This window comes from Lithobates pipiens, unplaced genomic scaffold (genome assembly GCF_037356315.1).
Source record: "Lithobates pipiens isolate NorthernLeopardFrog02 unplaced genomic scaffold, aLitPip1_a1.2 Scaffold_18, whole genome shotgun sequence".
NCBI lineage: Eukaryota > Metazoa > Chordata > Amphibia > Anura > Ranidae > Lithobates > Lithobates pipiens.
This window is the reverse complement of record NW_027507758.1, coordinates 471651392-471674458: the sequence shown is the minus strand read 5'-3', so window position 1 is coordinate 471674458 and position 23067 is coordinate 471651392. Positions and strand designations below refer to the sequence as shown.

General features: G+C 43.6%; 1 protein-coding gene across 1 annotated transcript in view; it reads left to right on the top strand.

Moving 5' to 3' along the window:
* The window catches only part of MRPS22 (mitochondrial ribosomal protein S22), a 31371-nt gene extending 10915 nt beyond the window's left edge, over positions 1-20456 (top strand). Inside the window, exons 4-8 of the mRNA XM_077488317.1 lie at positions 421-564; positions 3163-3246; positions 7896-8041; positions 19023-19125; positions 20189-20456. Of these exons, the coding sequence (XP_077344443.1) occupies positions 421-564; positions 3163-3246; positions 7896-8041; positions 19023-19125; positions 20189-20281 (570 nt within the window). The 3' untranslated portion in view covers positions 20282-20456. The remainder of the gene's footprint in view (positions 1-420; positions 565-3162; positions 3247-7895; positions 8042-19022; positions 19126-20188) is intronic.
* Positions 20457-23067: the final 2611 nt, after the last annotated feature.

Here is a 23067-nt window from a genome sequence, read left to right as displayed (position 1 = left end):
GGGGGGGGGGGGGTTGGGGTTTGTTTTTCCTGCTCCTGGAAGCACAGGTTGTCGTTGTTTTTTTTTTTTTTTTTTTTTTTTTTTGTTTGTTTTTTCTCTCTATTGCCCTTAATCCTCCAAACGCCTCTGACAGTTTATGTGTGCAATGACACATAGGATAACATGGAGGGGCTTATAGAGGCAGATTAAAAAAAAAAAATAATCCCCCAAAAGCAGCTGTAAAAATATCCTGTGTGCATGAGCCCTTAGCTGTAGAAAAAACTCTGAATTCAAGTTGAATATTGTAGCAAAAGTTGGTTTTCGCATTTTTGTCTAATCGACTAATCCTATGTATTTTGTGTGTATGTTTTTTTTTTTTGTTTGTTTGTTTTTTATGGCTGGAGTTTTACTAAAGATTTCTATGTGTTTGTTTGATCGTAGGAAAGGTTTATTGTGGTGCGAGAGCCAAATGGTGTTTTGCGGAAAGCCACCTGGGAAGAGAGAGACCGAATGATCCAGGTTTATTTTCCCCGCAAAGGTCGGAAATTGGCTCCTCCACCTGTGTTCAAAAAGGAAAATATTCAGGTAAATGACACATTTTAACCACCTTCAGACCGGACCATTTTGCTGGTAAATGACCAGAGGTCTTTTTACAATTTGGCACTGCGCTGCTTTAACTGGTAATTGCGCGGTCATGCAATGTTGTACCCAAACAAAATTTGCGTCCTTTTCTTCCCACAAATAGAGCTTTCTTTTGATGGTATTTGATTGCCTCTGCGATTTTTATTTTTTGCGATATAAACGTAAAAAGACCGCAAATTTTGAAAAAAAATATTTTCTACTTTTTGTTATTAGAAAAATCCAATAAACTCAATTTTAGTCATACATTTAGGCCAAAATGTATTCAGCCACATGTCTTTGGTAAAAAAAAAGTCAATAATTGTATATTTATTGGTTTGCGCAAAAGTTGTCACATCTACAAACTAAGGTACGTTTTCTGGAATTTACGCAGCTTTTAGTTTACGACTGCCTATCTCATTTCTTGAGGTGCTAAAATGGCAGGGCAGTACAAAACCCCCCCAAATGACCCCATTTTGGAAAGTAGACACCCTAAGGAAATTGATAAGTGGCATGTTGAGCCCATTGAATATTTTATTTTTTTGCCTCAAGCGATTGAATAATGACAAAAAAAAATTTTTTTTTTTTTTTTACACAAAGTTGTCACTAAATGATATATTGCTCACACATGCTATGGGCATATGTGAAATGACACCCCAAAATAAATTCTGCTGCTTCTCCTGAGTACGGGGATACCACATATGTGGGACTTTTTGGGAGCCTAGCCGCGTACGGGGCCCCGAAAGCCAAGAACCGCCTTCAGGTTTTCTAAGGGCGTAAATATTTGACTTCACTCCTCACTACCTATTACAGTTTTGAAGGCCATAAAATGCCAAGATGGCACAAAACCCCCACAAATGACCCCATTTTAGAAAGTAGACACCCCAAGCTATTTGCTGAGAGGCATGTTGAGTCCATGGAATATTTTATATTTTGCCACAAGTTGCGGGAAAATTACAAACTTTTTTTTTTTTTTTTTTTTTTTTTTTCACAAAGTTGTCACTAAATGATATATTGCTCACGCATGCCATGGGCATATGTGAAATGACACCCCAAAATAAATTCTGCTGCTTCTCCTGAGTACGGGGATACCACATATGTGGGACTTTTTGGGAGCCTAGCCGCGTACGGGGCCCCGAAAACCAAGCACCGCCTTCAGGCTTTCTAAGGGCGTTACAGTTTTGAAGGCCATAAAATGCCAAGATGGCACAAACCCCCCCCAAATGATCCCATTTTGGAAAGTAGACACCCCTAAATTTAGGGGTACACTAGTGAGACTAGGTAATAAATGGCGGGTGCCCTGAAACTATTAAAAAAATAACTAACCAACCAGCGTCACCTGTAACAGTTATATGGTGATCACTGGTGAAAGGGTTAACTAGGGGGCAATCAGGGGGCTTTATGCGGTAGTATATGGGGGTCCCTGGCGCTATAAAAAGCTGCGGCGAACCTAAATACCTACCTGCCTAACTAGCGTCACCTGTGACACTAATACAGTGATCAGAAAAACGATCGCTTATTAGGCTGGGTTCACACTGGAGCGATGCGGGAACGCCACGAATGCGCGGCGGGTTCCCGCATCACATGCCTCCCGGCGGCAGTTCACACTGCCCTATGCGAACTGCTGGGAGTGTCAGTGAAATGTTAATGACACCCCCAGATCAGTTTGCATATCGCAGTGCGATCTGCAAACTCGGATAGCATGGTGTGAACACCCATGCGATCCGATTCTGCTGCGGGCCAAAAAAAGGGTCCCGTGCGAATTTGCGGCGGGTGCGACACGAATTCAGCCATACTACCTGTATGGCTGAACTCGAATCGCACAGAGATCGGATGTGATTTGCACTGCAGTGCGGTGCGAATCACATTCGTTCTCATAAACCGCTGCAATGTGAACCCAGCCTTAGTGACACTGGCGACGGGGGGTGATCACGGGGTTAAACCTTTATTGGGGGGGTTAGGGGGGCACATTAGAACTAAAGGGGGCTAACCCTAACTGCCCTAACAGTTACTACAGTCACAAATGACACCAATGCAAAAAAAAAAAAAAAAGCAATTGGTGTCACTGTGACTGGGGGGGCAGGGGTAATTGGGGGGGTGATCGGGGGGTAAAGGGGGGGTGTGAGTGTGCCTGGCATGTTCTACTGTATGTGTGGTGTGTTGGTGCAACTCACCGAACCTCTCTCCTCGGTGCCGGAACGAAAACTACCGACACGGAGGAGAGAATACATCACTTCCTCTCCTGTGTTTACATTACAGGAGAGGAAGTGATGTCACCGGACATTTTCATTCGCCGGGAGCGATCGAGAGGGGGTGGCCATGAATGAATGGCCGTCCCCTCGTCCAGGATCGCTCCCGAACGAATACCGACCGCCGCAGGCACCGGGCGGGGGCCCGATCGGGCCCCCGACCGGCGGGCAGGCAAGGACGTACATGTAAGCCCTTATGCCTGCCCGTGCCATTCTGCCGACGTACATCGGCGTGCGGCGGTCGGCAAGTGGTTAAATGAGAGAATCCCTGCTGAGTGCCAGAACTGGGGTGTGATGTCTTCCTTGTTCCTTGCAGCATTTGTTTAAGTTGGATCGACATGAAGAGCTCCTGAACCGCTGTATTATCCAGTTTGAGCCCGATTCCAGTGAATATATAGCGGTAAGTACTCATTGAGACCTCCTTGTACCTTGATTTTCAGCTTGTGATCTTTAGCACAGGAAATTTTATCACCATTATATTGTACAAGAATATTATTTCAGAACAGATTGGTTTTAGGCACTGTAGCTTATAGTTCTTAAATACACATAATACAAAATGAGAATAAATGTCTCTGCCTAATACAGTAGCATAGGAACTGATCAGCATCTATGACTGAACAGATTCAGTCTTCATTTACAGTAAATGAGTATAATCTAAAGTTAGAGCTGGACACCAGGTAGATGCACAAAAACACTTTGTTGCTTATGTGTATTTATTTTAAAAGCAGTAATCAAGTGAATTTCTTTATCGTACATCATAGGACACAGAGTCTCAAGTAATTACTTGGTGGGTTATAGGCCTACCTTCAGGTGTTGACACTGGTATAACCAATACAGGAAGTTGACTCCCCTATATAACCCCTCCTCCTTCCAGGAGCCCTCAGTTTTTTCGCCAGTGTCTAAGGTGTTGGTCACAAGTGAAGATGTGCTCTGCGGAGCTCCAGGAGGGATCCATGCTGGATTTAAAGAAACCTCCACAATCAGATCCATCCTCGCCACTGAGGCCATAGGATGGTACCTGGACCTCGATGCAAAAACAAAATTTGTGTCCTTTTCTTCCCACAAATAGAGCTTTCTTTTGATGGTATTTGATTGCCTCTGCGATTTTTATTTTTTGCGATATAAACGTAAAAAGACCGCAAATTTTGAAAAAAAATGATATTTTCTACTTTTTGTTATTAGAAAAATCCAATAAACTCAATTTTAGTCATACATTTAGGCCAAAATGTATTCAGCCACATGTCTTTGGTAAAAAAAAAAGTCAATAATTGTATATTTATTGGTTTGCGCAAAAGTTGTCACATCTACAAACTAAGGTACGTTTTCTGGAATTTACGCAGCTTTTAGTTTACGACTGTCTATCTCATTTCTTGAGGTGCTAAAATGGCAGGGCAGTACAAACCCCCCCCCAAATGACCCCATTTTGGAAAGTAGACACCCTAAGGAAATTGATAAGTGGCATGTTGAGCCCATTGAATATTTTATTTTTTTGCCTCAAGCGATTGAATAATGACAAAAAATATTTTTTTTTTATTTTTTTTTCACAAAGTTGTCACTAAATGATATATTGCTCACACATGCTATGGGCATATGTGAAATGACACACCAAAATAAATTCTGCTGCTTCTCCTGAGTACGGGGATACCACATATGTGGGACTTTTTGGGAGCCTAGCCACGTACGGGGCCCCGAAAACCAAGCACTGCCTTCAGGCTTTCTAAGGGCGTAAATATTTGACTTCACTCCTCACTACCTATTACAGTTTTGAAGGCCATAAAATGCCAAGATGGCACAAAACCCCCACAGATGACCCCATTTTAGAAAGTAGACACCCCAAGCTATTTGCTGAGAGGCATGTTGAGTCCATGGAATATTTTATATTTTGCCACAAGTTGCAGGAAAATTACAAACTTTTTTTTTTTTTTTCACAAAGTTGTCACTAAATGATATATTGCTCACGCATGCCATGGGCATATGTGAAATGACACCCCAAAATAAATTCTGCTGCTTCTCCTGAGTACGGGGATACCACATATGTGGGACTTTTTGGGAGCCTAGCCGCGTACGGGGCCCCGAAAACCAAGCACCGCCTTCAGGCTTTCTAAGGGCGTTACAGTTTTGAAGGCCATAAAATGCCAAGATGGCACAAACCCCCCCCCCCCAAATGACCCCATTTTGGAAAGTAGACACCCCTAAATTTAGGGGTACACTAGTGAGACTAGGTAATAAATGGCGGGTGCCCTGAAACTATAAAAAAAATAACTAACCAACCAGCGTCACCTGTAACAGTTATATGGTGATCACTGGTGAAAGGGTTAACTAGGGGGCAATCAGGGGGCTTTATGCGGTAGTATATGGGGGTCCCTGAACACCCATGCGATCCGATTCTGCTGCGGACCAAAAAAAGGGTCCCGTGCGAGTTTGCGGCGGGTGCGACACGAATTCAGCCATACTATCTGTATGGCTGAACTCGAATCGCACAGAGATCGGATGTGATTTGCACTGCAGTGCGGTGCGAATCACATCCGTTCTCATAAACCGCTGCAATGTGAACCCAGCCTTAGTGACACTGGCGACGGGGGGTGATCACGGGGTTAAACCTTTATTGGGGGGGTTAGGGGGGTACCTTAGAACTAAAGGGGGCTAACCCTAACTGCCCTAACAGTTATTACAGTCACAAATGACACCCGCTGGGTGATCAGGGGGTTAAACCTTTATTAGGTAATAAATGGCGGGTGCCCTGAAACTATAAAAAAATAACTAACCAACCAGCGTCACCTGTAACAGTTATATGGTGATCACTGGTGAAAGGGTTAACTAGGGGGAAATCAGGGGGCTTTATGCGGTAGTATATGGGGGTCCCTGGCGCTATAAAAAGCTGTGGCGAACCTAAATACCTACCTGCCTAACTAGCGTCACCTGTGACACTAATACAGCGATCAGAAAAATGATCGCTTATTAGGCTGGGTTCACACTGGAGCGATGCGGGAACGCCATGAATCCGTGGCGGGTTCCCGCATCGCATGCCTCCCGGCGGCAGTTCACACTGCCCTATGCGAACTGCTGGGAGTGTCAGTGAAATGTTAATGACACCCCCAGATCAGTTCGCATATCGCAGTGCGATCTGCAAACTCGGATCGCATGGTGTGAACACCCATGCGATCCGATTCTGCTGCGGGCCAAAAAAAGGGTCCCGTGCGAATTTGCGGCGGGTGCGACACGAATTCAGCCATACTATCTGTATGGCTGAACTCGAATCGCACAGAGATCGGATGTGATTTGCAGTGCGGTGCGAATCACATTCGTTCTCATAAACCGCTGCAATGTGAACCCAGCCTTAGTGACACTGGCGAGGGGGGGGGTGATCACGGGGTTAAACCTTTATTGGGGGGGTTAGGGGGGCACATTAGAACTAAAGGGGGCTAACCCTAACTGCCCTAACAGTTATTACAGTCACAAATGACACCAATGCAAAAAAAAAAAAAAAAAAAAGCAATTGGTGTCACTGTGACTGGGGGGGCAGGGGTAATTGGGGGCTAAAGGGGGGGTGTGAGTGTGCCTGGCATGTTCTACTGTGTAGTGTAGTGCTTGTGCAACTCACCGATGCTCTCTCCTCGGTGCCGGAACGAAAAATACCGACACGGAGGAGAGAATACATCACTTCCTCTCCTGTGTTTACATTACAGGAGAGGAAGTGATGTCACGGGACATTTTCATTCGTCGGGAGCGATCGCGAGGGGGTGGCCATGAATGAATGGCCGTCCCCTCGTCCGGGATCGCTCCCGAACAAATACCGACCGCCGCAGGCACCGGGCGGGGGCCCGATCGGGCCCCCGACCGGCGGGCAGGCAAGGACGTACATGTAAGCCCTTATGCCTGCCCGTGCCATTCTGTCGACGTACATCGTCGTGCGGCGGTCGGCAAGTGGTTAAAGGGAAAGATTCCCCCTTTTCAAGTTAAGGCGCACTCTACCAGAGCGGTTGGTGCTTCTTGGGCAGTGCGTCACCAGGCCTCCAGGTCTCAAGTCTGCAAGGCCGTGACTTGGCCTTCAGTACATACATTTGCAATATTTTATTAAGTGCATGTAAGATGGAGTGAGGATATCGCCATTCGGGCGCATTGTGCTGCAGGCAGCAGTATAAGTCCTCAGGTCTGGGGGTTACCCTACGGGCTCAAGTAGCATTGCTATGGGACATCCCACCAAGTAATTACTTGAGACTCTGTGTCCTATGATGTACGTTAAAAAAAATAGGATTTTTAAAACGGCTTACCTGTAAAATCCTTTTCTTGGAGTACATCATAGGACACAGAGCTCCCGCCCCTCTGTTTTATGGGGTGAGAGTATATTACTTATATTGCTTGGCTACAAAAATTGAGTGCTCCTGGAAGGAGGAGGGGTTATATAGGGGAGTCAACTTCCTGTATTGGTTATACCAGTGTCAACACCTGAAGGTAGGCCTATAATTCACCAAGTAATTCCTTGAGACTCTGTCTGTCAAACCATACATGGGCAAGCTGGATGTACCCAAGTTGATCGATAGATCAACTTTGGTACAACGGGCCTGTCAGATTTTACATGCGATTATTGCGAACGGCTGTTATTTCCACTAGCAATAATCGCTTTGTTCTCTTGGCGGGGACGGCTTCCCCTGCACCCTCGCCTGAAGAACACAATAGCTCAATGGAAGGGGTCCCCATCAACACTGACTGTGTTGATGGGGTAATCAAGCGATATTTATTTATTTATTTATTTTTCTCTGCAACCCGCGAATGCGGGAAAGGTGTTTCCCTCTCGGACATTTATCACCATGTTAACAGATGTCTGCGACGCCAGATAAACAGCCCGATCCTTTTTTTTTTTTTTTTTTTACATGGAATAGAGAACGCTCTTTTCTGTGTTTTGTTGCAGAGCTCTCAAACACGATCTGATGGAAGGGATTTAGTGATCAAGGCAATTTAGATTAGTGAGTGATCTGGCAGTCTGTGGTTAAAGTGACGCAGAAATTAATCTTTCTGAAGGTTTGTGCATATTTAATTTCTGTGTTGTAGATAAGGAACCAAACATTCGAGGAAATTGACAAGCAAAGAAAGTATGACCTGTTACGGTCGACTCGGCATTTTGGAGGCATGGTGTGGCACTTGTGCTCTGTGAAGAACATTGATGGACTTCTTATAGACCTGCTTCAACGAGATTTGTAAGTTACTAAGAGAATCTTACAAATAAATGACTATTGTATAAGAAAATATTTAAACATTCCATCTTTCTGTCATTTAAAGTCATTTGTAAAGCTTTGTTTATTTTTAAAATATAATAAACATGTCATACTTGCCAGCTCTGCTCAATGGTTTTACACAGCGCTGCCCCAACTGTCCCCTTCTGGGGTCCCCCCCCGCCAGCACTCCTGGCTCTACCCTGCTGCTCTCAGCCAAGCCTGTGAGAGCCAAGAGAGGGGAGACGTGCAAAGTGCTGGATCCAGATCGGGTTCAGGTGAGTATTTTGGGACAGGGGATGCTACCATTTTAACCACTTGCTTACTGGGCACTTAAACCCCCCTCAGTCCCAGACCAATTTTCAGCTTTCAGCGCTGATACACTTTGAATGACAATTGCGTGGGCATACAACACTGTACCCAAATGAAATTTTTATCATTTTTTTCCCACAAATAGAGCTTTCTTTTGGTGGTATTTAGTTACAGCTCGGAGTTTTATTTTTTGCTAAACAAACAAAAAAAGATGCAAAAAAAAAAAAAATCATGTTTTAATAGTTTGTTATAAAATTTTGCAAACGGGTCATTTTTCTCCTTCATTGAAGTGCGCTGATAAGGCGGCACTGATAGGCTGCATTGGTGGGCACTGATAGGCTGCATTGGTGGGCACTGATGGGCTGCATTGGTGGGCACTGATGGGCTGCATTGGTGGGCACTGATGGGCTGCATTGGTGGGCACTGATGGGCTGCATTGGTGGGCACTGATAGGCTGCATTGGTGGGCACTGATAGGCTGCACTGGTGGGCACTGATAGGCATAGTTAAGGCGGCACTAATAGGCACAGATAAGGCGGCACCGATGGGCACAGATAAGGCGGCACTGATGGGCAAAGATGGGCACAGATAAGATGGCACGGATGGGTGGCATGGATAAGTGGCACGGATGGGCACTGATAGGTACCACAGATAGATGGGACTGATGGGCACTGATAGGTGGCACTGATAGGTGGCACTGATGGGCGGCACTGCTGGGCACTGATGGGCGGCACTGCTGGGCACTGATGGGCGGCACTGGGGTGCAGCACCTTTGAGGCAGATTGGGTGGCACTGTGGGTGGCACTGTGGGCACTATGGGCACAGACGGGGGGCACTTACTTTTACTTTTATTTATCCTTCAGGATGGCACTGCGGGAGGCAGGTGGGCACTGGCAGGTGGCATGTGGTGCCTTGCATTGCTGGCCGTGATCGGGACTGATGTCCCGATCACGGCCGCCGGTGATCGGCTTTTTTTTTTTCTCCTCGCGCTGTCAGCGCGAGGAGGAATAATAGCCGATTACCGGCTCCGTTCTATCACATGATCAGCTGTCATTGGCTGACAGCTGATCACGTGATAAGGGGTCGGGATCGACCCCTTGCACGGATCGGTGATCAGGCGAGTCTCATAGACTCGCCGATCACAGAGCGCGCCGCGCGCGCCCCTCAGGGGGCGCGCAGGCCGCTCGTAACCGGGACGACGTCAATAGACGTAGTCCCGGAAATCTAGGTCCGCGCTAATGCCGTCATTCGGCAATAGCGCGGTACCCAAGTGGTTAAAAGGTTTTTATTTTCTTACATCAGCGGACACAGAGCCATAGTAATTACTATGTGGGTTATATATCGGACCAACAGGTGCTGGACACTGGCACGCCCCTAAGGCGTGTACTTCCCCTATATAACCCCTCCCATTACTGGGAGTCATCCGTTTTTTCGCCCGTGTCTAAGACGTTGGGCACGATTAAAGATGTGCTGTGCTCCACGGGCAGTAATCCTTGATGAGAGCCAGCCATGCTGACCAGATCCGTTCTGATGTCTTTTTAATGGGCTAAATGAATGGTACCCGGGCCTCGTGATCAGAGAAATTAGGTTTTGCTTTCGAATGTTTCTCTTTGAGGGCTGGGCCCTGGGATCCAGTACTTTTTGGTAGTAAGGCCATAAAGTTTTACTGGCAGGGTGCTGTCGCAGGTCCAGGATTGTGGGTTAACCTGAGAGTTCCCCCAGTTCCTGAAGGTTTCCTTTAAGGTCTCAGAGCCTACCGTGAAGGGTGAAGATTGGGTTTTTATCTCTGATAAAACCCTGCTGTGAGGATAAGGTAAGGGAGATTTTCTCAGGAACTTCTCCTTCTATGTATAGTGTTGTCATGTCTATCTGTCACCACTGGGGGCTGTATTGAGCACTCACCATCCCTACGCTGGAAACAGCAGAAGCTTTCACTCTCCTCTACTTCAGCCACCACAGACCCTCTGGTAAGAAAAGGGGGGGGTCTGGTCTCTTCCTGTGCCCCCATATTGGCGTTATTTCTCTTCAGGGGACATGCCAGTGCATCTGCCTTGTTTTTTTTTTTAAAAATAAATTATTTTTTAACCACTTCCCACCCGGCCAATGCACATATACGGCCGGGTGGGAGCCGTCTACTTCTGATAGGACGTTCAGGAACGTCCATCAGAAGGAGCGGGATCGCGCGCGTGCCCGCGCAGCGGCGCGATCCTGATGCGCCCGTGTCATCCGGACACGGCGCATCTCAGATCGGCAGGAGGGCTCTCTGATTGGCCCTCCTGATCACATGACGGCCGTGTCCAATCACGGCCGTCATGTGATGTAAACAAACAGCCGGTTGCTAGGCTATCGGCTCCTCCTCTCCTCACACAGAAGTCATCGCTGAGGAGAGCAGATTGCTGCAGCGGGCTGATGATCAGTGAGTATGAGCTGTTTTTTACAGCTTTTTACTCACTGATCACCAGTCTAGTGTAATACACCACACAGTCCCCACATATGTCCCCAAAACATACATGTCCCCAAAACATACATGTCCCCAAATAATAAAAACACATGTCCCTAATAATAAAAACATGTCCCCCACATATGTCCCACTAAAATCACATGTTCCAATGATTATCTGCACACGTCATCACCTGCACACATATGTACATGATCATTTGCGTACATATGTCCGTGATCACACAAACCAATTATTATACACTTAACAGAATTTTTTTTACCAAAAACATGTAGCAGAATACATTTTGGCTTAAATTTATGACAAAATTTGATTTTATTGGATTTCTTTTAAAATAGAAAAAAGAAAATATTGTTTTTTTTTCCAAATTTCCGCTATTTTTGCGCTTATATCGCAAAAAATAAAAAACTGAGTCATGAATAAATACCACCAAAATAAAGCTTTATTTGTGCGAACAAAATGATAAAAATTTCATTTGGGTACAGTGTAGCATGACCGCGCAATTGTCACTGAAAGCGCTAGAGCGACGAAAACTGAAAATTGGGCTGGGAAGGAAGGGGGCGAAAGTGCCCTGTATTGTAGTGGTTAAAAGAGGGCAGACTGTGGCCGCTCAAAAAAGCTGTTATCCCAGTTGGTGATATCAGAGATTCCCTTAGTGGAACGGGGGTTTTGGCTCAAACCTTTTAAGGTTCCAGAACCAAACAGAGAGGTAAGACCCATTCTAGATCTCGAAGATCTGAATCGGCACTTAAACATCCGATCCTTTCATAATTTGATCGGCTGTGTCCATCCTGCAAGGAGGGGAGTTGCATATCTCCATGTGCCAAAGTTTACCAGAAATTTCTGCGGTTTGAAATATAAAAGAATTTTTTCGGTTGTGGCCCTGCCATTTGGCTTAGCCACAGCGCCACGAGTGTTCTGAAAGATTCTGGCACCTCCTTTAGCCAGGTTAAGGGCTCAAGGCATAGTGGTCCTAGCCTATTAGAAGATCTACTTTTAATAGATCATTCAGTCTCAGGTCTAAAACCAGAGTCTGATCTTAATGTAGGTAATTAGAAAACTGGACGGCCGCACTCCAACTCGGTGCCTTTATTCAAACAATCACAGGAACACAGCAAATGACATCACAGCAAAAAGTGACAGCTGCCGCGTTTCACACTATAGCAAGTGCTTATTCGTATATATCTCTCTTCAGAGTCTGATCTCAGCCGTAAATATCTGAAATCTCTAGGTTGGATTCTCAACCTAGGAAGATTCTCCTTAAAACCATCAAGGAGATTACGGTATTGGGGGGCTGGTTATAGATGCCATACAGAAGAAGGTATTCTTACCCCAGACAAGAATCAGTTTCATTGTAGGACTTGTTCAACTTATCAAAACAAGGAAAGTTCCTTCATTCAGCTGTGCAGGAGATTTTTAGGGGAAATGGTGGCCTCCTTCAAGGCCGTCCCTTATGTGCAGTTTTACTCAAAGACTGCTTCAAGATACCATCCTATCGGTCTGGAATAAAAATTCAGGCCTTGTTTGTTTCCAATACGCTTGGCTCCCAACATAGTCAGAGCCTAAATTGATGGTTATCAAGCAAAAGGGAAAATATTTATCCTGGAAGGTGTTAACAGATGCCAGCCTTCTAGGCTGGGGAGCAGCCCTGGAAGAAGATTGTCCAGGGGAGATGGTCCAGGTTAGAGGACCTTGCCTATCAATATTTTTTGGAAGTTTCAGGCAGTACGTCTGGCCCTAGAATCTTGGCTGTCAGACTACGGGACTGTCCTGACAGGATTCAATCTGACAAGGCCACGGCGGTGGCTTACATCAATCGCCAGGAGGGCACGAGAGGTTGTGCAGCCCAAAAAGAGGTGAATAATGTTCTAGCTTGGGCAGAACACAACACTCCTTGCTTATCGGCAATTCTCATTTTTCAGGCATACTACTTGAGTCGCAAACAATTATTTCCAGGAGAATGATCTCTTCACCCCGACATCTTACTTGCAATATCTCAGAAGATGAGGTATTCCGGACATGGACCTATTCGCGTCCAGATTCATTGACAGGGTTGACAACTTTATGTCAAACAAGGGTTCAGCTAGCAGCTGGAACAGACGCATTAGTCTTCCCATGGGATCAGTTTTCAGTCCAGTTCTGCTACTTCCGCGCCTTCTCCGCAGGATTAAGCAGAAACAAAAGGGAGGTGATTTTGGTGGCCCAGCGGGTCCCAGAAGATTTACTGAGATCATAAAGATGGCAGTAAGAGAACTTTGGGCTCTGCCATTATAGCCAGACCTTCTTCACAAGGTCCGGTATTTCATCCTACCTTACGGACGAAAAATTTAACAGGTCTGACTGTTAAATCCCACTCTATAAAAGATTGTGGGTGATCTCCTTTGGGAGTGTCTACTTTGATTAGTGCCAGGAAGCCGCCATCCAGAATCACTTACTATAGAGTCTGGAAGGCATATGTTTCTTGGTGTGAACCCTATCAAGGCACCTCTAAGTCCTAGGGATTTAAAATTGGTCTTATTTGCTTGCTGAATCGGCCATTTGAATCTTTACGAGAAATTTCCTTGGTTCTTTGACAAGAAAGATAATCTTTTCTGGTTCCCATTTCTTCGACTAGAAGAGTATCGGAACTAGCGGCTCTGCCTTGTAAGAGCCATATTTCTTCATGCATAAGGATAAGGTGGTTATCCTGAATTCCTACCAAAGTGGTAGCAAGTTTTCATTTAAACCAAGTTATTCTTCCTTCTTTCTCCCCAAAGCCTTAATCTTGGGAAGAGAAGGTACTACATTCTCTTGATGTTGAAAAAGCGAACAGAGTCTATTTAGAGGCGACCGCTCAGGTTTATAAAACACAGGTTTTGTTTGTACTGCCAGAGGGTCCAAGATGTGAACAGGCGGCGTCAAGATCCACTATTTTCCAAATGGATTTGTCAAGTGATTATTTAAGCTTCAGCTTAAAGAAGAGAATTCTTCCTTCTCATGTTAAAGCACACTCATCCAGGGCGATTAGTGCCTCTTGGGTGGTGCATCATCAGGCCTCTATGGCTCAGATCTGCAAGACCGCAACTTGGTCTTCGGTTCGTACGTTTATCAGATTTTATCAAATCTATATTAAAGGCCATGAGGATATTGCCTTTGGGCACAGTATGCTGCAGTATGAGTCCTCTGGCCTCCTGTCTTTTGTTATGTTGCTATGGGACATCCCACATAGTAATTACTATGGCTCTGTGTCCCCTGATGTAAGAAAATAAAATAGGATTTTTAATACAGCTTACCTGTAAAATCCCTTTCTTTGATGTACATCAGGGGACACAGAGGTCCCTCGCTTCTTATTATACACTTGTATTGCTTGGCTACAAAACTGAGGACTCCTAGGAATGGGAGGGGTTATAGCACCCGTCAGTCCGATATATAACCCACATAGTAATTATTACTATGGCTCTTTGTCCCCTGATGTACATCAAAGAAAAGGATTTTTACAGGTAAGCTGTTTTAAAAATCCTATTTTTTTTTTTTTTTAGATATATTAATGCAGAGAATACATTAAAGATGTATAAGAAGATTTTTTTTATCTTAATGCATTAAGATAAAAAAGCCTTCTGCATGCAGCAGCCTCCCCAGCACCCCCTAATACTTACCTGAGCCCCATCTCTATCCAGTGATGTCCACGATTGCCTTGGTTGTCCATAAGTCTCCCTCCTGATTGGCTGAGACACCGCAGCGGCGCCATTCCTTCCGCTGCTGTCAATCAAATTCAGTTGTCTAATCAGGAGACGAGGGTGTGGCCGAACTGGGTCTCCATGCCTGACTGAATACATGGAGGCTCGGCTCGGGTGCCCCACTAGGGACCCGAGAAGAGGAGGATCTTGGTTGCTCTGTGAAAAAAACACTACACAGGATAGGTAAGTATAGCGTGTTATATTTATAGGTAGAAACCAAACTTCAGAATCACTTGATTCACTGTGATTGGACCCGCTGATCGTTCGGAGGAAAGGCAGAACGGCGGTCTGCCTATGTAAACAAGACATACTGCTGTTCTTTCAGGGAGGAAAAGAGAGATCTTGTGTTTCTGCTAAGAAACACGGATCTCTCTTCTTTTTTTTTTTTTTTTCGTCCATTGTAACCATCCACCACACAGTTAGAAAATACTCCCTAGGAGCACACTTAATCCTTTGATCACCCCGGGTGTTAACCTCTTCCCTGGCAGTATAATTTATACAGTGACAGTGCTTTTTTATTTTTTTAGCACTGATCATTGTATTGGTGTCACTGGTCCCCAAAAAGTGTCACTTAGTGTCAGATTTGCCCGCCGCAGGGTCCCAGTCCCGCTAAAAAACATTGATTGCCATCATTACTAGTAAAAACCATAAACATAAAAAAATTTAAGTCCATAATCTATCCCATAATTTTTAGACGCTATAAATTTTACACAAACCAATCAATATACGCTTATATTTTTTTTTTTTTTTTTTTTACAACCAAAAATATGTAGCAGAATACATATTGGCCTAAATTTGATGAATAAAATGTTAGAATTTTTTTTTATTTTATTTTTCAAACTTTGATTATTTTTTTTTTTGGGGGGGGGGCTTTTTTTTTGTTTTATAGCGTAAAAAATTAAAACCGCAGAGGTGATCAAAAACCACCAAAAGAAAACTGTGTGGGGGGAAAAAAAGGACATCAATTGTATTTGGTTTCAATGTCGCAAGCAATCTGCGTTGCTTTATCCGTTAAAGCAACGCAGTGCCAGATCGCAAAAAATTGACTGGTCAGGAAGGGGGTAAAACCTTCCGGAGCTCTGGAGTGGTTAAAGGGATACGTTTTTCTTGAGCTTTTCTTGCACTAAAGGTGCCAATAATGGTCAACAATAAATTCATATTCATTTAAATTCATGATATTAGGGGTGCACTGAATGGAACTTTTAGTGGCAAAACAGAAAATGTAGGCTGCACTTTGCCAAAAATGACAGTTTTTAAAAATCTTTTATATTTTTATATAAAATTGTATGTATTTAAATGTGACTTTTTAATTAATATTAACAATTTAAATTAATATGAATTTATTGTTGGCCATTATTGGCACCTTTTTTTTTTTTTTTTTTTTTTTTTAGTGCAAGAAAAGCTCAAGAAAAATGCAGTCTCTAACCATCTCTTGTATCATGTCCTCAGTCTCTTACTTAAACCATACTGCTAATAGTATTAGCAAAATTTCCATTTGGTGCACCTCTAGCAGACACGATACAGAAGATGGTCAGAGACTGCAGACATGATACAAGAGATCAATGCAGCCTCACCAGTGCCTGTCAAATGCAACCTCACCAGTGTCCGGGTCAGAGTGGCTATCTTCCACTGTGTCACAGAGCTGGATTGGAATTTCCCAGGCCTGACCGCCGCAGTAGCCGTGTCCCGCCTCCTGTGATACACATCGCACTGATTCAATTTCCCAGCATCGGATCAGTGTGCCGTCTAACACAGGAGGCGAGACATTGTTACTGTGGCCGACCGGACAATTCCGCTCCGTCATACACGGAGATCACCGCTCTGCGCGAGGAGGGAGGACACTGTTTTCGGCCAATATGTTTCAGGGGCCAAAATTTTGGTGCACCTCTAATAATGATTAAAAAGTCTAATATAATGTAATAATTCAAATATATATTTCAGCACCAAAACTTCCATTCGGTGCCCTTCTACGCACTACATCAATGCTTGAGCTGGCCTCTACATGGCAGATATGTGGATTGGCCTTTTTCTCATCCTAATTTTGCAGTACCGAACCTGGACTCTGCTGGACAGGACATTGCAGGGATAGCCTGGAATGTGACTTTCTAGAACTGGATTCTGCTTGGGTGCTTTCTAGACATTGAGTACTGGTAAAGTTTAGCTGCAGAGCACTTTCTAGATCCAGAGCTATGGCATTACCTCAGGGCTTGTATGTCTTGCAAGACTCACTCTGGGAGTTACCTCACTTTTTGCACCACTTGGTGTTTTTTTTTTTTTTTTTTTTTTTTCCTGCCACTACTGATTTTGCCATGGAAAGGGTTAGTAACAAGGGACTAAGCACTGATATCATCAGCTGGGTGAATAGTCACACATTCCATGCTCTTTCTTCTTGAGTCCCACCCTTCTTCATCTGCTTCTGCAGTATGTGTTTCCAGTCCCTCAGACAACCTTCAAGGCTAGAGGTTAGAATCCAGCTAGGTCCCCACTTCTTCTATAAGTACTTGCTGAGTGAATTTCTTGCGGGACTTTGGATGGTTTGAGAAGGTTCTTTAGGCTCACAGGCCAATCCCTTGCCTCTGGCACAGATTACTGCACTTTCTCCAGTTCCCCTCAACCTTAGACCCCTTGCTCCACTCACTGTCCCTGCAGAGCTGTGCCCCATGTGGGCCACCATCGGAATTTGTTATTTTCTTTTGGCGAGTTCTAGTTGATCAGCTTCTTAAGTGTTTCTTTCCATGAGTTTTATTGCCCTTTTAGTGGTAAACTTATATATATTTTTTTTCTTTCTTGGCCTTGAGCATCATGTTGATTCTTGGTGTCCTATTTTCAGACACCCTACTTGCTAGGGGACGCAGCCTTATCTGGCTTCAGACTCTGGCATTGGCCCTTAAGGCTGCATTCACACCTGAGTGTTTTCAGCTCGTAAAACGCCCAACAAGCAAAATCCCATTCATTTTAATGGCACTTGTTCACATCTGAGCGTTTTGTTACCTGAAGCAAAACTACTGAAAAACACCCCAAGCTCAAAGGACGCAAGCTTCTTTGGGGCAGATTACAGGCGTTTTTCTGCCATTTTTTACATTGGTGACCTGAACAAAATCGCAGCAAAAAAACATGGTGACACTGGCAGGCATTGATTGGCACTGACACTTGTTAGCACTTCGCTCAGGTGTGAATTCAGCCAAAGGCATCTTTGGGACTAAAGGCAGTCCCCAGTTCTGTTTTGTTGGACCTGTGGTTGTTGCTGTTTTTCCCACCCCTCAGCTGAACTGCTTTGGAATGTCCTGAAAGAGTCTGAATTCCTGTGTCCCTCCAAGTAGTGAGAAAAGAGTTTTGTACTCACCTTAAAATGCTCTTGGCCCTACTTAGAACAGACTGAGGCATGCTTGGTGGAGGAGGGGTTATCTTGGGTTAGCCTACATGTATTTATTTATTTTTCTTGCCATTATCCAAGCCTACTGTAGGTGTCAGTATAACCTTACAGTATCTGAATTTGTATCTCTCAACAAGTTCCAAGAAATTACTTTTCAGCGAGTACAAAATGCTATCCTATGCACCATAAGCTCTTTAAATTAGAAATTTAGCAGTTTTAAGAACAATGTTTAATATGTATAACAAAGCTATGAAAAATGGGGTCCATTGCACATTAGCAATTCGTACAAATGTATTCTAAAACCTAGTGTCACTTATGGCTCATACTATGTATGTTCAGGAGAGTGTACGGTCTGCTTTTTCCCCTATAAGTAAACTCAGTCTGTAAGAGTACAGAAACGGCAATGCATCACTTAGACCCAGAATGAGTAGTGTATGGAACACCACTGTATGCAGATTGGCCCCTTGTAAGTTTTTGTAAAAACTAAACCAAATTATACAGAAAAAATGTGACCAAATGGGGAGTCTTAAACCGATAAACAATGTTCAAAATAATTGTTTCTAAAGTATAGTAAATTTTAACAAAAATGCACAGTAATAAAAGTGAATGAAGCACATGGTATAAAACTGCACTCGGTCGTAGGCACAGAGTAACGAGCCTCTAAACCAACCATTCTCAACTGGGGTTCCTTTAATCTGCGGCAGATTGACCTCCCACCTTATGATGCCTGCATAGTTCGGGCCAACATCACTTGGTTGGGTCAGCAGAATATCCATGATCTTTTTTAGTTAACTGTAAGGGGGCATTCTTCCTACTGAAGACCAATTTGGCTGCTCCAAACTAAATGAAGAGATGGTAGAACCTAGGTGCTAAATATTGCAACAAATATATCTGTAATCTCTGTACAAAGTGGGGGTGATCTTTTTCAATTTCTGTGAAAAAAAGGGAACTAGACAAGCAAAATACATTCAGCTGCCAGTGAGGTGGAAGGGCAGACAGATGCCTATCTGCCCCCTGATCTAAGACAACCCTCTTTGTATACCAAGCCTAGTCATTAGAAAAAATACATATTGGCATTAATCACCCCCCCCCCCTTTTTTTTTTTCAGATTAGATGACGCTGTGAGTTTAGTGCGCCTCTACCACATGGTACATCCTGATACTGAGTGTGCAAGAGAATCCCAGGGAGCCGACGGCAAAGATCTTATTAAGGTAACACTTGAATTTTCTCTAAGTATGATGTATTTTGAAGTCTGGTAAAATTATACTTGCTGCAAAATCTTTGTCATGGGGCATTGAGGTACAGAATATCTAAGGCCTCCATCTTGCATATTATAAAATGTGTTGAATAGTCCTTTAGAGAGATGGGGCTTTTGTTAAGTTATAAATGAGAGGTGTAATATTCCTTCGAACTGCTGAATATAAGGACAATTATTCAGCCAATAGTGACCTTTAAAGATGCTGCATCTTCTTCTGTATAGCTCCTCTGGTATATTCAGACCTTTTTTAAATACATTGTATGCCTTGGGTTGTCATTCGATAAATCGTCTGTGCTTTGCTGTGTGTTTAAAATATTTAAAGATTATATGTTCAGTGCTCCAGCGCTGCAATATTTCCCTCTTACGAAAAGGTGTTTATCTGCTTAGTTGCAGTGCTATACAATAAAGGAGACCAGTGTTAAAAGCATTTGAGACGCATTAAACTATTGCTAGTGAAACAATATTAAATTACTAACTGGCTGATATTAAAGTGGTTGTAAACCCTCACATATACCAAGTGATCTGACTGGCCTCAGAAGATACACAGAGATTAAACAAATCCGCCTACATACGTTGTACTTGTTTATCTATATCAGTTCAAAATGCACAATTTACATAGGATCTCTCAGCAGGGGGTGGAAAGCTGAAGTTACATCAGTGAGGAGAGCTCTGAGAGCTGATTGGAGGGACAAGACGCACCCCCTCCTCACGGCACACTGGAACAGAGCTGAGGCTATGGCTCTGCTGGAGACCCCTCCCCTGACACCATTTTTCTCTTGGTGTCAGAAAAACCTGTCAGAAATGACTGACTAATGCAGATAGAAGAACAAAGCAGCGAACAGAAATGACACTTAGCGCTTCGGAGTGAGACAAGTACACACTATAGAGGAATATGCTTGTTCATATTTCATGTCTAAGGTTTACAACCACTTTTAAATCATTTCTAATAATTTGCTATTCAAATTCTGGAAAGCAATCAATTCCTTATCTGTAATTTTATCTTTTGATTTTTGCAGATATTTATTAAAATGGAAGCAAAGAATCCAGGATATATAGAACTGGCTTTACAAGCATATCAACAGACTGCCAGCAGTGCAGCGTTTTCTTGACACCACTGCTGGACTTCTCCAGAATTCTACACTTCAGTTTCATGAAGCCATTTCCTACCATGCAAAATGTAGTGTGTGTCCCAGCGACTACTAGATGTGTATTTCTGTGCTGGACACATAAGTCTTCCCTACTACTTTGTGTCACGATTTCTAAATAAATATTCAGTAAACTGTTTCTCCTGTTGCTTAATGAGCATTCATAATTACTGTTACTGCATTTCCCCTGTTCAACAAGGTACTTGGGGGGGGGGGGGGGGGTGTTAAATGTGTAAAAATAATTTTCTGTAGGAGGCTAGAAATGTACCTAATTAATCCATTAAAATTAGTGCTAAACACCGATATCCAAATTCTATATTATATTTATGATGCATTCGTTTAGTCTGCATGTACTGTGTTTTTAGGCAAGATTAATCAAATTGCTTTTCTCACTACAACCCCACTACTAAAACAGTAGTTTAAGAATTATAACTGAAATGTAGCAGCTGCTCTAAATACTTCTGCTTTTTAAAGAGGAAGTTAACCCGGGAAAAAATAAAATAAACCCTGCAAGGCAAAGGCATAATGAGCTAGCATGCATAGCATACTAGCTCATTATGAATAACTTATCTGAGATTGAAGCCCCCACATTCTTCATCTCTGCCACTGCCAGGTATCCCGGAGTGATTTCCGGGTCTCGCTGCTCTCAGGTGCAATGCACGCGGGAGCCGCCAGTGACAGCACGTTCGCCTTCACTTGCGGCGCGCCTGCGCTGTTGTCTACGGCGTGAATGCTCCATAGACAGCGGTGCCCTTTTTTGTAAAATATCTCCTTAACCGTGTAGGTTAAGGCAATATTTCTTGGACCTACAAGTAAGCCTTAATCTAGGCTTACCTGTAGGTCAAAGTGGTCTTTAAGGGTTTACAACCACTTTAAGGAAAGTTATAAGTGTTCAGTGTCAATTTCTTTTTTTTTTTTTTTTTTTTTAGCAAAGTGATTAAAGGATAAGTTCACTTTTCATAATAAATAGAAGCGTTTTCCAATGCCATTTCTGGCCCAGCCATCCCAATGTGCTCACCTCTCATTTACCTTGTCCACAGGATGTTTAAAATCTTAATAACAATAATAAAGTCCAGTGTATTTGTATTTTTCATCACTTCCTGTAGCTTGTATCCACATTCACTGCCTGTTGGGTAATCTCCCAGAATCCTTCACTTACTTGTTGCATCATAGAAGAGGGCATATTCACTACTCTGGACTACACCTCCCTCATTACAATTCCACCTATTCCCTATACAATCACCTTTTGTAGTACAAGGGCCTGTCTGATTGGATTGTTCAGGTGTGTCCTCTATTCCATAATTCCAGTAAATCTAAAGGAAATTGTACAATCAGATTGCATAATGTATGGCCATCTTTATACAAGTACATAAGACGGGGAGTGGACAGAGGCCCTTAGTTGTCAGGCCTCATTCACATCTCCAGGTAGTGAACACTCGCATTCCCACGTGGGTTTGTTTTGGAAAATTTTCACTCATTGCACATGGTTCACATGAATGGGCTGCCCTACACATGACAAATGCCCCAGAGAAGCTCCAGAACTTTATTATGGAGCGGAGTATGGTGCGTCAGTGCAGTTTTTGGAGCATTTGCTGTACTTGGGGTGCCTTTTAAGATGTAATGACAACACAAACATGATGTACATTTGCAGTGTTTCTAAAACGCATGGCAAAGCACACATTTTCTGTACAGCTTGCCATGCGTTTGGAAACACACAGATGTGAATAGTGCCTCATTGTTCTTGTGTAAATGCACCGATTTTCACTTTCAGGCCCCATTCACATTTAGAGTAGTCGGAATGCATGTTTTTTTGGCTAGATTTTTTTCCAGTGACACACGTAAGGCAGCCCGTTGAATACAATGGGCTGCGCTACACCCGGCAAAGTAGCTTTATGTGACATTTTTTTTTAAAGTTCTTTTTACAGCATTTGACACCTGTTTTTTCACGAGGTAAAATGTGTGTTTGCTTCTGTGTTTGGTGTGCCATTAACAATTAATGACACTGAAAGCAAAACTAGTTAATTTTAGTGTATAAATGTGGCCGTACACTATACAATATGATTTGATTATACAATCTCCTTTAGATTTACCAAAACTATATAATAGGAGCAGACACCATCAATCCTATCACTCTGTTTCAAATCAGGCAGGCTCTTGCACTACATCAGGGGTGTCCTGTGGGCTGCATGTGGCCCCAGAGAGTTTAGCATGCACCCTGGGCCTGTCTAAAGAGCTGCTGGGGAAGCCAGGCAAATGCACACATGAAGGAATTCCTTGGGTGCTGTAAAAACTTAGTTGATGGGTGAAGGTGTGCTAATGAGGTCAGCTGGTAAACGCCTTCCTGTGTCTTACTGGCTAGTCTGTCCCCTTTTTATACCAGGAAGTTTCTGAAGTGATCTGCAAATATGGCCATACAGCTCCACCTGCTGACTGACGCTTATTACGATTTTGTTTACAAAAAATATGTACAAGAATGTATATCGGCCTAAACTGAGGAAGAAATATTTGTGTTTTTTTTATATTTTTTCTCATATCGTCTTCCAGGACAGCCTTTGAGATATAGGGCTCCTCCCTCCGGGACAGGAAACACGTCAAGCCAATTAAATAAAAGGTGTGGTCCTCCAGGCCCTCCTCAGTTTTTGTGTTTCCTGCCGGACGGGAAGGAGCACGTCTTGGAACTGGTAAGGGGAGCTCCTTCTCAGGGGTTTTGCCTGGGGAGAGCACCTTGATGGACCTGACCCTTAGCACCC